Below are 13,042 nucleotides of genomic sequence, written 5' to 3'. Positions count from 1 at the left end.
ATTATGATTCTTTTTTTAGAAATTCTGCCCCTTAATTATTCCCTTTTTGTCCTAAAAGTTACTTAATAGAGAATTTTAAAATTTCCAAGTGAAATGTCTAGTTTTAGAAAGAGCAGAGGAGCAAGACATGGAAGAAAGATTATTGTCCCACTTCAGGCTTCCAGAACTTTCAGTTTTGAATGAAATTGAAAATCTTGCTTATTACCTGAAACTGCCTTTAAAATTTTTCCAATACAAGAGGACTGTTTATTATCTATGGTTGATCAAAATAACTAGGGAAAAAACTGCTATGGAACCTATCAAATTTTCATCCAAGGACAACAAAGCAATAAATTTACTGAGCAAATTACTGGTGAGTGATGAAAAACAATAAAACTGATTTGTGATTACAGCTAGGATTTCGTTAGCTTTTATATCAGCTTTGTAAAAATGAGAAAAAGGTGTTTCCCTGGGTTAAAGAGTCCTGCATGGTTGGAGGATTTCTGGCTGAATATCAACCCCAACTTGAATTCTGTTTCTGTAACTAGGAACTTTAACTCAGCCAGAATCTGTACGGTTGACCCGTCAAACCCTGGATTGCTCTCTACTAAGCTTAGCAGGTTCGCTAAAGTAGTAACTGATTGCTAAGACAGTGTATCTTGAATGCTCTCACCACAAAAAAGAAATGATGGCTATGTAACAGGACCGAGAAGGTGACAAGATAGAGGTGTTAGCTAGTGCAATGGTGGTGATCATCTTCAGTATGAGTGTATCAAATCGTCATGTGCTATACTTTACACTTACACAATGTTATACATCATTTATATTTCAATAAAGTTGCAGGAAAATAAAAAGAAGAAAAGAAAAAGAAAAAAAAGAAAAAGATACCACTAAACTCATTATATTTAAGACTAAGATTTATTCACACACACGCAAAAAATAATCACAACCAAATATACACTAATTTAAAAAACAAATGTTATAGTGACATAAAGTTTTATATTCTCTTTTTATAAGTGTGTAAAAGTATTTTGTTTGTTTCTACATAAATTTGTATTCATAAAAGAAGAGCAAACATTACAATGCAGTGACAGCTTGTGTTTCTTATAGGAAAAGAACATAGACCAAACCCTGAAGCTTTTAGTTTACAAGGCTGTTACCATGAAGCCACACACTAAACTAATGATCAAAACTGGTATCTCTTTCCAGATCTGTATACATATACCTTCACCAACTAAGCTGAGAAATAAGCATTTCATATTGTCTCCCATCCCGCTACAGTGTATTTTTTGTTTTTACTAAAAGCAGAGTAAGAAATTGCATTTTCTCCATCTAATTGACCTCAGTAGATGCACTGTCTAATTCATGAGAGATGCGAAGTTTCAGGTGCTTATCTTCTTCCACACTCCCAGAGTCTAGGACTCGCTCATTTTCATGGCTTTGAACAATTTGGCTGCTGAGTTCACTGCTGACTTCAGAATTTTCCTGACTACCAATCTCATGGGAATGCTTACTGCTCTCATCACTTGCTCTCAGCTTATACTCCCTGGTGTACCTGCGGCTCTTGGTTTCCATACTATGGTCATCCATCTGACTGGCTTCCTGACTATATCTTGCGTGGCTGTCCCTGTCAGAAGTTCCCCGCACTGTCTGGGAAAGAAGGACGGCATTGAAATCATCTTCCGTACTCTCACTTTTCACAAGTGATGTCAAGTCCTCCTCTGTAGAATCAGGATACTGAATCACAGAACAAACGGGAGAAGAATTAAATGAAGAACCAAGGATGGGAACAGTCTAATTCTGCTTTCTAACTTTTAGACCAATTATACTGAAAATTGTCTAAATTTGGCTGCAGCAGAAAACAGGACTAGCGTGTTACTTTGTTTTTAACTGAGTCTATTCACATATTCATTTCCTTTAGTTTAATAGATACATCAATTATGCATATGATAAAGACTATGATGTAGGTCTCATGATCTCTGTTTTACATAAAGGGAAAGTGAACTTAAAGTTTAAAAGTAAAACGATTAGTAAGTGGAAAGACTATGTGTCAAATTCAGATCCTTCAACTATAGATTAAGCAAAATTTGCAACCCTACAGTTCATCTCAGGTATTGAACTTCAAAGCATGATCATTATATTGTGAAAATAATTGCTGTTTTCCAAAATTGTTTTCTTTAATCTAAAAAAGTGAATAGAATAAATGCTTTAGAGCCAGGATTTGGGAAAAGATCATTGTGACTGAGAGACAAAAGTAGGGAGAAATTGCATGAACTTAAACATAAAATCACCAAGTGAAAAAAGGTTTCGTGTTCAATAGTCCTAAATGAGAGGCACTTGGGTGGCTCAGTCAGTTGAGCGCCAGACTCTTGATTTTGGCTCAGGTTGTAAGCTCAGGGTGGAGCCTGCTTGTCCTTCTTCCTCCCCTTTTCCCCTCCTCCTGCTCTCTCTCTAAAATAAATAAATTTTAAAAAACTTTAAAAAGTCATAAAATAATTCCTACTGAATGAATGAATGAATGAATAAATGTATGTGAATAGACACACTCTGGTTTCCTAGAATAGGGCTCAAATCATAAATATCTTATGTGTCTGTTTAAGGATTTACCTGGACTTCATATGTGTGGGACTTCTTCGATCTGGACCTCAGTCCATGAGCCACACTATCACCTCGGCCATCATTTGAGTCTCTTGTGGGGACAGCTGGAGTGAAAAATTGGGTTGCTGGAATGTCAGTGGGAAAATCAGTGACCACTTCGTCAGACTCATCAGACTGGTTAGAGTCATCATCTACATCATTGGAATCCACAGAATCCTGGCTGTCCACATCGTCTCTGTCATTGTCATCCACATCCTCATGGCTTTCATCGGACTTGCTTGAGAGGGTCTAAAAAACAACATGGCCAGAAAAATTGGGGTAATGGTTTTATTTTCCCTTAGTCTTTCCTGGTGCATTTGTCTTACAGACTAATTTGGTTTCAGAATTTTTGCATTTGCAACAATGTATTCAGTGTTTTCTATGAGCAAAGTGAGTATCTTCCAACTTCTTTTTTAACACCAGGATGAATGGAATCATAATCTGAGGTATTTTTCTTGCTTTTCCACAAATAATTACTTTCATAGACATTTTCAAGCCATATATGTGAGTATCATGTTTCCATGGATAACATTGCTTTTCCTTATTCATATTAGACATTATTTAAATTACCAAATTCAATGATGAAATGAATACAGATACATAATTGTGAGATTAATTTTTATTTGAAATGAGAATTCTCAGGAGATTGGAGCATCCATGAATTAATGCATATCCCCAAACCTAAAACCACCCCCTTATCAGCATTCATAAGCAAGAGGTGACTCCATTATGCTAGTCTGTCAACTGCAACTCAAAGCTGTCAACCAAATTAATCATTGAATATCTATTAAACTTCTGATTAGCAAATAAACTGGATTATTTATCGAGCTTTCTTAGTTAGAGATTCTTTGCATATTTAAACAGACGTTAAGGAAAACAAATTTAACTTATCTCTTTGTTTAGCAAATATATCAATAGTCTTAATAAAAAACAATAGCTGTCACATAAACCATTAGTTAGGAACAGAAATGTTCCCCTGAGATAAAATTGGCTTTCGTAGGCATTATTAGATGCTTATCAGATAGTAGATAAGACATAATAAGATAAGACAGATAGTAGATAAGACAAAATACCTTAAAGAAAATGTTAAGAGGCTTACTATTTCAAATAACAGACATTAGTAAACATTTCCTGCCACACTAAACTTATCTGAAGAAAGCTGGTATTTCTTTCTTTCTTTCTTTCTTTCTTTCTTTCTTTCTTTCTTTCTTTCTTTCTTTTTTTTTATTAACATATAATGTATTTTTTGCTTCAGGGGTACAGGTCTGTGAGTCATCAGTCTTACCCAATTCACAGCACTCACCATAGTACATACCCTCCCCAATGTCCATCACCCAGCCACCCTGTCCCTCCCTCTCAACCCCCCAGCAACCCTCGGTTTGTTTCCTGAGATTAAGAGTCTCCTATGGTTTGTCTCCCTCCCAATCCCATCTTGTTTCCTTTTTTCCCTCCCTACCCCCAACAGCCCCCTGTCCTGCCTCTCAAATTCCTCCTATCAGAGAGACCATATGATAATGAAACCTGGTATTTCTAAAGGTTAGTAAATACATTTTTTTTTTGAGCAGGTTTTAAATTGGCAATTTACTGTAACATTTGCTAATAGAATATTGTCGCAATCAAACTCAGGCCTTGTCATGAGAAGAAAGAGTGGCTTCTTTCATCTCTCTATGGCATGGTCGGCTCCTGACTCACGGTGAGGACTCACCTTTTGTTGAAAATCATCATTTTCTTGAGAGAGCACAGTGTTCTGAAGAAGGAGGGAGACATATCAGTTTATATCAAACATATCTCATATTTTAATTCAAAAGTTAGCCTTTTCTATCCAAAGCAGGTCTTATTTTTCAGCCTCATAAGTGGGTGGCTTGAAGTGGGGAAAAGCTGACATAACCAGATCAATTGCTATCTTAAGCTCACATTTACGGACAGGCAGGCAGGATCTGTTTAATTGGCCTGAATGGCCTGCACGATGGCTGCTTTTTGTTGTTGTTCTTTAATTGTGAGAAATTTAATTCTTAAAAGTTAGTTAAAATTAAAAATACCTGTAGTGCTAGGAAAGTCTGCTTCTGAGATGGGTCAGGCTTTAGCCATGTAGCTACAGCACCTGGGTATTTGTGGTAAAGCTACAAAAAATGTTGCATATTTGTCATTATTAAAGAAAGAAACATAAGGATCTCTAAGTGATAAACTGAAAAAACAACTGTACTTCACTGATCTTGATAGATAAGCATAATATGCCTCTCTATGGTCAACCAGAGCCTGAGACACCTCTTATAACATATCCTTTCTCCTGCAGATTCATTTAATACACGCTTATATAGTACTGCCTTAGATCAGGCATCCTTTCAAAGTGATTTGCAAATATTCATTTAATCTTCTCAACCCCCTGTGAGATAGGTATCATTATTCTCATTTTACAGATTGAGAGAAACTCAGCCGCAAAGAAATTACATGGCAGAGTCGGGGTTCAAACCCATGCAGACCAGTTCTTCTCAATGAGGCATTCTGTGCCTGCTGGACACCAGGCATTCCTGTCCTGTGCTTGCTAGCTGAAATATCCCCTCAGATAAAGCACGTCTAAAACAGAGGTGCCCTTAATTAGTGGTGATCTTCACTGTTCCCTCTATGGAACAAGGAGGAACTCTCTGAGGCTGGTTGTCTGATACAGTATCCTCCGGTCGTATAACATATGGTTGTTTAATTTAATTAAAATGGAATATGATAAAAAATTCAGTTCCTCAGTTGCAGTAGCTACGTTGTGAGTTCAATAGCCACATGTGTCTAGTTGCGCTCTGGGTGGACCATGCAGAACTATGATATTATTATAATATTAACATCATGGCACAGAAGTTCCATTGCTCCAAGGTGCCAGAGGCATGAGTGGAATGGTCTTTCCTTTAGCCAAGTTATTTATCTGGAAAATGACTATCCTAGGACAGAGGAATGGAAATTGCTCTGAGTAAGTGTCATCTGATAGGCTGTATCACCCAGAGCCAATCCCTTCCCTTCCCTGTCCTTGAGAATGAGAGCCCTGGCCAGTTCCATGGGTCCCTTTCACAGCCAGCCACCGGTGGGGGAGGGGCAGGGAGGCAAGGAGTCAGGAGCACTTGGTCTTTTCTCCAGGGCTGGCTCCAACTAGAGCAGCTTCATAGTGGGCTTCTCTGAAAGCTTTTGCTGGAGGAAAGGGTTCCTTGGCTTAAAAGATGTGAAACTACAGTTCTAGAGGAGTTCCAAGTTTCCCTCTTTTTTTTTTAATTTAAAAATATATAAAGAGGATATGTAAATATGTTATAATTTATATATATTTAATATATATATTTCCTGCTGCTACATGTAATATGTGCTCAGAGAGAAGGCATTTATAAGTTAAATTTATGATTTAAAACAAGGTAACATGAGGACAATATAGGTGAACAAAACAAACAGATTAAAACCCCCCTGATAGTCATAACACTCGCAGATAACAATGTTCATCTTCAGAGGGATAGCCTTATAACTTTCACGTATTTCCGACTAGCTCTAAATTTCTAGGATTCTGGAAGGTCGAGCTCTTCACTTATGTCCTAAATGTAATTGAATAATTTTATACTGTTATAGCTTTATGTGCCACATTAATTCTATGAAAAAGTCTCCAATTCTTGCCTCATATAGTGTGAACTCTTATCTTCTCTGTAAATGTTAATTTTTCTGTCCTATTACTATGCTTCAGTATTTGTTTTCTCAAATCAGCTGGAAAACAGACATGCCTCTTACCTACCTAGTTGTGCACCCAAACACATGCAGCAAACTTCTCCTAATGTCTTCATTCAGCAATCTCTTTTCAGTGACCCCAGGCAACTCTATACAGGCCTTTATTCTGTTTATCTGGGATTGAACTCTGTGTGCCTTTTAGCTTGAGCTTCTCAGAACAATGCCCATTTGTTGTTTGGCTGGCACAGTTTCACCCATTTTGGAAGGGCATGTACATCTATTGATTTGGTCTTAGGTTTGGTTAGGAAATTGTTAAAGTCAGCTGACAAGCATAACAGATCCAAACAGCATAAAAACCTTTCTTTTTATAATGGGTTTCTTAGCCAATATCTTAGGAGATATTATGAATCATACAAACTGTCCAATGTGTGAGACAGATTTTAACTCAGTAAGCAAAGGACGGAATTTTCTATGTCTAGTACAGTATGTTGACTCATGGAAAGAAAAAGTCACATGACTTCATAGAATTCCTTTTACATAAATGATAATGGCCCAAAGAACTAGTTTGGTGTTAACAGTGTGTATTTACTAAAGGCTATACAGATCCTCCTCAGCTTGCAATGGGGGTATGTCCCAGTAAACCCATCACATGCTGAAAATACAGTAGGTCCAAAATGGATTTATTACACCTAAACTGCTGGGCATCATAGCCCCTCTTAGCCTAACTTAAACATGCTCAGAGTGTTTACATTAGTTGGCAGTTGGGCAAAAGGCACTTAACACAAAGCCCATTTTATTATAAAGTCATGAACATTTCATTTAATGTATTGAATACTAAAAGAGAAAAATGGAATTGTTGTGTGAGTATGGAATGGTTGAAAGCATATTGGTGTTTACCCTTGTGATGGCCTGGTTGATTGGGAGCTGTGACTCACTACTGTTGCCCAGCATCCCAAGAAAGTATTGTTCCATAAATCGGTAGCCCAGGAAAAGATCTAAATTCAAAATTTGAAGTATGGTTTCCATTAAATGCATATGGCTCACCCACCATCATGAAGTTGAAAAATTGTAAATGGAACCGTCGTTAAGTCGGTGACCATCTCTAACTGTGCTTAGTACTGGCCTAGGTTGAAAGCCGGTAGTCAATAAATACTTATGAATTAAGAGCATGACTATGAAAATAAGTAAAATGGCAACAAATATGTTTGTAGTGCCTCTCGTGCAGCTGCACAAATCATCTGACTGCATGACAAACCTGAAAGATGCTTACCTGCTTTTCCTCAGAGCTCCCAGAATCGGCCTGCTTAATCTTTGAAACAGAAAAGATTAAGAGAGATTACAATGTGAATGTGTTCCTAGCACAGGAGAGCACACAATTCATTTATTTTGAGAAATATCCTTTAAGATTCAGTTGTACTCACCGGAATCGCATAGGCAATGCCTAAGAGGCAAAAGCAAATCACCGCAATTTTCATGGTGATTTTTCCTGCAAAATATTTTGTAAGGAATATTTGATTTCTTTGTAGGGTAAAACAGTGATACCTGTTTATGCTACTACACTACAAAATCATTACAAATAAAATATATTTCCTGTAGAATATTTTCTACCTTTTGGAGAAAACCTGTGTTTTGATCACCAAGGCCTTTTGAGTTGCTATTTGTAATGCCTCCTCTTTACTCCATCTCTCACTATTAGGCAAGGGAGAGAGGAATCTCACAAGGCTATATTCAGCTTTAAGATTTAGAATTCCAGGGGGGTGCCTGGGTGGCTCAGTGGGTTAAAGCCTCTGCCTTTGGCTCAGGTCATGATCCCAGGGTCCTGGGATCGAGCCCCACATGGGGAAATCTCTGCTCAGCAGGGAGTCTGCTTCCCCCTCTCTCTCTGCCTGCTTCTCTGCCTACTTCTGATTTCTGTCTGTCAAATAAATAAATAAAATCTTAAAAAAAAAAAAAAGATTTAGAATTCCAGGGACACCTGGGTGGCTCAGTCAATTAAGTGCCTGCCTTCGGCTCAGGTCATGATCCCAGGGCCCTGGGATGGAGTCCTACATGGGGCTCCTTGCTCAGCAGAGAGCCTGCTTCTCCTTCTGCCTGCTCTGCCTGTTCTGCCCGGAGCTCTCCATGTGCTTCTGCTCTCTCTCTGACAAATAAATAAATAAATAAAACCTTAAAAGAAAAAAAAAAAAAAAGATTTAGAGTCCCAGGGATTATACCATTACTACCTGACAGCTCAGCTATCTTAACCTAAAAACAGATCATTAGTAATTGAATTAAAATAATAAGCTGCTGTTGGAATGTTTATTTCTCAGGGAAGAAAAACACAAAGAGAGAGAGAAAATAAAACTATAGAAAGCAACTTGCTTTCTTCACTTTTCCAGCATGCATTTTAAGTGTGATTTTTAACTTAAATTATTAAAAAGGTACTACTTGGGTAAAATGAAGCTGTCTCAATGCTCAGTTATTTAAGAAAGGCATTTTAGACATTTGAAACAAAAACCAAAACACTGAAAAAAGTCAACAGCTTTTCTATTCATGATAATAAGTCTGCATAGTGTCATACAGGTATCTTGGTGAGGAATTTAACAGCTAAATACAGAAGTGAAATATTCAGAAAGGGTTTTTATTTTCCTTGAAAATAGGATGGATACATTTTATCATAGAAACATTGCATAATTATTAGCTTACATTGCCACTAAAGATCCTTTTCCTTTTAAATGCTTCCACAGCCATCTACCCATTAAAAATAATATATATAGTCATTCAAAAGGGGCATAGAATTTTTCTTTTTTTTTTCCTGACTGGAAGAAATCTTTCAGTTCTTTTGAGGACTCCAAGCATTTTTGAGTTATATAAATGACTGGCTTTCAAAATTCCCAGTTACCTTTCTTCCAGGAAATCTGTAATACATCTGGCATGCTCAACTAAAAGACTAAAACAGCATAAGTCTGCTTAACAGCTTTACAGTTCAGCTCTTCTCCTTACAACTTGCCCTTCCCACCCTGAAATGAAGCCGAATGCCTGGGACAGCGAGGTGCGGGCTCATTACCTTGCTCTGTGGCTGGCTGAGAAGAGAGCCCAGTCCTGGATGATGCTGCCCTGCTCGCCTTCTCTTCCTGCTGCTGACAGTCAGGACCTCCCAGAATTTAAATGCTGCTCCAGACATTCTCCACTAACACAGAGAGGCGGAGAAATGTGTCATGAGGTTTTTTTGCCACTGCCCAACCCACTTGCTCCCACACTTCCCCCTCTGGTTTTTGTGGTTAAAAAACAAAGCAGCAAACACACAGAAACTACTCTAGAGTTCAAGCATTACTGATGTACAATATCATTAACTAGCTTTTTCATTTATGGGATTAGCATTTGGCATCATGGAAGGGCATGTAGGGGTCCTGTAAAAAAGTGGGGAGGAATGACTAGTTCTTTGAGTTTATAATGTTTGAATTAGAAGATAAAAAAAGAATATAAATCAGTCTTAAATGAAATGGAATAGATTTTGGTTTCTTTCAGGTTAAATAACAGATAAGGTAATACATGCAACCAAATTTGCCTCACAATTATATTTGCTTAATAGCTGCAAGGCTTTTGTTCTGGCGGAAGAAGAGTTCAGAGAGGCTCCCTCCATCCTTCGCTACTCCAGGCTCAGTGTTGTGATTTCAAGTATGTAGCAGTTTGTCATTTAGACAAATGGCATTACTAACACTAAATTCCATGTTTATGCCCCTTAAGTTGGATTTACCATGACCGTTCAAGGACACGGATTTTTGTCGCACCATTTGAATTGTGTGGAGGTGGTGAATTGGATAATTTGCTATATAAGACAGAAGAATGATCATTTACTCTATATGCTGCGGAAGTAAAGCAGCTTCTGAAGAAGTGTTAACTGCTTGAGAAGGCTGCTTCTGGGGCCAGAGTGTGGCTCTGAGTCCCACAATGACATCCATTACCTGTTCGACCTTGAGCAAATCTCTTAGCCTGCCTGTATTTGTTTCTTCTGTCAAATGTACATGATATTACCTTGCTCATGGGGGTTGTGAAAAGTTTTAAATAAATTATTATGTGTAAAACTAACAATGCTATTACAGGCATATTTTAAGCACTGTGTGTGTTAACTATTCCTGAAATTTTTAGAAGAGCACGTTTTCATCATTTGTAATGTCTTTAAGTGGAATAGGTTATTAGGATGAGGTTAGATTATCAAAAGGGTAATTTGCACATCTGTACAGGAATGGATTAATTTATGAATCATCTTTTTTTCTAGTTTTTCTACCAAATATATATTAAGTTTGTTACTTAATAAATAAAATGAAAATTATTTTTCTATATAAAAAAAAGCTTTACTGGGTATTTAAAAGGTATTTAAATGAAAGAAAATTACAGATGAATTTTGAATATTGGACTGGAGAAACTAGGGGTAGCAAAGCTCCAAGTCCATTTTAAATATTTAATACTTTAAATATTTAATATTTGATATGTAACATTTAATATTGTTTTGAGATTACTTAACTTACTTAACTTCAGCTACTTCTCTCAGTCATGAAATGGGGGTCACACTATTCATTTACCTCACATCTCACAGTGTAAGAATTATGTGAGATTAAAGATAAATGGTCTTATTTATTATTAGTTCTATCTAAGGTGTCAGCTCCTGTGTACTAAATGCTGCTTTTAATAGAAATATAGATTAAATAATTTCTTGCAGTGTAATCCATAGGTTTTGGTACATTTGGTGGTGGGGGTATGTCTATTTTGGATGCATTCCAAATGAGTTGGTATTATTAATCGGTGGGACCTAATCACACATTTTAATAATTCAGATGGCAGCTATCTCTATAAAACATAAAGCATACAGGTTATAAAGTTTCAAAATAGATTTCTTAGTTTTGCTTTTAAAAATTGTTTTTTCCCTTTAAACATATCACCCACATAAATTTGTCATGTTGTCCATTTAGTGGGGGGGGGGGAGTTAACAAATTCTAAAAACAAAATTTCCACAGGACTCACTATGGTTTACTTTGTGCCCACGAGAATGACTTAATACAAATTTAGAGAGTTATAGGAATAGGTTTTGCTGCAGTGGAGCCATGTTGAGATGAACCCTATGACCCACTCCAGGACTCTTCCGGTCATAGCTCCAAAGTGCCACACGATGGCAGCATTTCTGAAAGGGATTTCGGACCACAAATCTGGTTCTGTTTTCTCATTCCGGCAGCAGGATAAGACCTGTCACATATACAATGACAGAACTGTAAAACAGCTGTGGGGCTTTCCATTTCTTGGAACGCCAGGTGAGAAAATATTTCCCAACAATGCTCCACTACACAATAACAAGGAACACAGAGGCCAAGAGAATGAAAGCATTCCCTGTTCTGCTATGCCATAGTTTATAGCAGTCCCAGGTAGACGCTATTGTCTCCTTCCCCACTTCCCACACTCACTCAAAACGTTGCTGATTCCGAGATCTCACTCAGAGGAAACACTTGCTAATTCACAGTTAAAGAATGTGTCTGGGATGCTTCAGAGATGAGAAGATAAAGTGATTTGTAATGGAGACAGTTGTGCAAAGTATGAAATGGATAGCGTGTTCATTCTGACTTTTTAAAAGGCTCCTTCTTCTTGCTTTTTCTAATTAAATGTGCCACTTACACTAATTTTTTTCTCAATAAGATTTTCCAGCTGTCAGAATTAATGTGTTAAATGATTAAGGTCAGAAAGTCTTAATTGGGAGGCTTGATCTATTTCCATTCTTGTTTAGGCTAATGAATGCTTGGTTGTTAGAGTCAAAATGTCAAATCCATCAAATTCCTTGTAAATCTTGTACGGGGAAAGGAAAAAGTTTAGTTGTAAGCCATAATGCGAAGAGGGATTTACGACTGTTAAATATAGACACTATAAGAAGACATATGGGGACATATAAAAAAGTATTTCTTTCTTGAATGACATGAAAATTCTCAAGTGGAAAAATTGAAGTGTCTAGATGTCACTGTTTTATGGAGATTTGTGTGTGTGTGTGTTTTGTTTTGTTTTTCTTTTTTAAAGATTTTATTTATTTGACAGAGAGAGAGAGACAGCGAGAGATGCAACACAAGCAGGGGGAGTGGGAGAGGGAGAAGCAGGCTTCCCTCTGAGCAGGGAGCCTGATGTGGGGCTCAATCCCAGGACCCTGGGATCATGACCTGAGCCCAAGGCAGACAGATGCTCAACGACTGAGCCACCAGGCACCCCGTTGCGGAGTTTTTAAAATACTGACTTCCAGTTTATTTGGGTATTTCTAATTACATTCTTAGTAAGGTATAATCAACTACTTAAACTTTTTCAGCTCTGCAAATAATGATTTTTTCATCTGAAACAATGTTCAGGTAAAAATCCAGTATCTTGGGTACCATCACTAATCTGTCAGAGAGAAGTAGGAAACTATAAGTGGCTAAGCAGAAACCTCTCACAATATTCATCATTTGTTGTCTAAGGAAGAGGATCATTATTTATTAGAGGAAAGGAAACAAGGGTGGAAGAAAAGAGGTGCTGTTTTTAAGTTCAGATACGAAATTAGAACATTTCATTGTTTTAGAAAAAACAAACACCATAAAACTTTTATCCTATTGCTCAATAACTTAAATAATGTTCAGCTCCTGAAGAAAGTGGCCTTACTATTGGTAAACATTACTTTCGCTTAAAACAAAAGAGAAAAGTTTCATTTTAGGCACATAGAATTGTTATAGAGTAAATATTCAACAAGTTGTTA

The 13,042-nt window shown here is 37.2% G+C and overlaps 1 protein-coding gene across 2 annotated transcripts; it reads right to left on the bottom strand.

Annotated features, from left to right (window-relative positions):
• Window positions 1-886: 886 nt before the first annotated feature.
• Window positions 887-9,475, bottom strand: SPP1 (secreted phosphoprotein 1). Of its 2 annotated transcripts, XM_047717937.1 has the most exons (7): window positions 9,350-9,475; window positions 7,725-7,789; window positions 7,574-7,612; window positions 4,656-4,736; window positions 4,322-4,363; window positions 2,587-2,865; window positions 887-1,716 (listed from the first exon to the last, which is right to left on the bottom strand). In XM_047717937.1, the coding sequence occupies exons 2-7, from the start codon at window positions 7,776-7,778 to the stop codon at window positions 1,312-1,314; spliced, it is 900 nt and encodes a 299-aa protein (XP_047573893.1). In that variant the 5' UTR covers window positions 7,779-7,789; window positions 9,350-9,475; the 3' UTR covers window positions 887-1,311. The 2 variants fall into 2 exon arrangements, with proteins under 2 accessions (XP_047573893.1, XP_047573894.1); XM_047717938.1 differs by lacking the exon at window positions 4,656-4,736.
• Window positions 9,476-13,042: the final 3,567 nt, after the last annotated feature.

This window comes from Lutra lutra, chromosome 2 (assembly GCF_902655055.1).
Source record: "Lutra lutra chromosome 2, mLutLut1.2, whole genome shotgun sequence".
In the NCBI taxonomy this organism is placed as follows: domain Eukaryota; kingdom Metazoa; phylum Chordata; class Mammalia; order Carnivora; family Mustelidae; genus Lutra; species Lutra lutra.
This window is presented reverse-complemented; position numbering and strand designations above follow the sequence as displayed.

Bases quoted from the DNA above. Each gene is read 5' to 3' on its own strand.
- SPP1 (XM_047717937.1), bottom strand. From the start codon at position 7,778: ATGAAAATTGCGGTGATTTGCTTTTGCCTCTTAGGCATTGCCTATGCG. The intron at 7,613-7,724 runs GTGAGTACAACT...TCTGTTTCAAAG, and splicing joins GCATTGCCTATGCGATTCCG to ATTAAGCAGGCCGATTCTGG. The intron at 1,717-2,586 runs GTAAATCCTTAA...TCTGTGATTCAG, and splicing joins CCCACACATATGAAGTCCAG to TATCCTGATTCTACAGAGGA.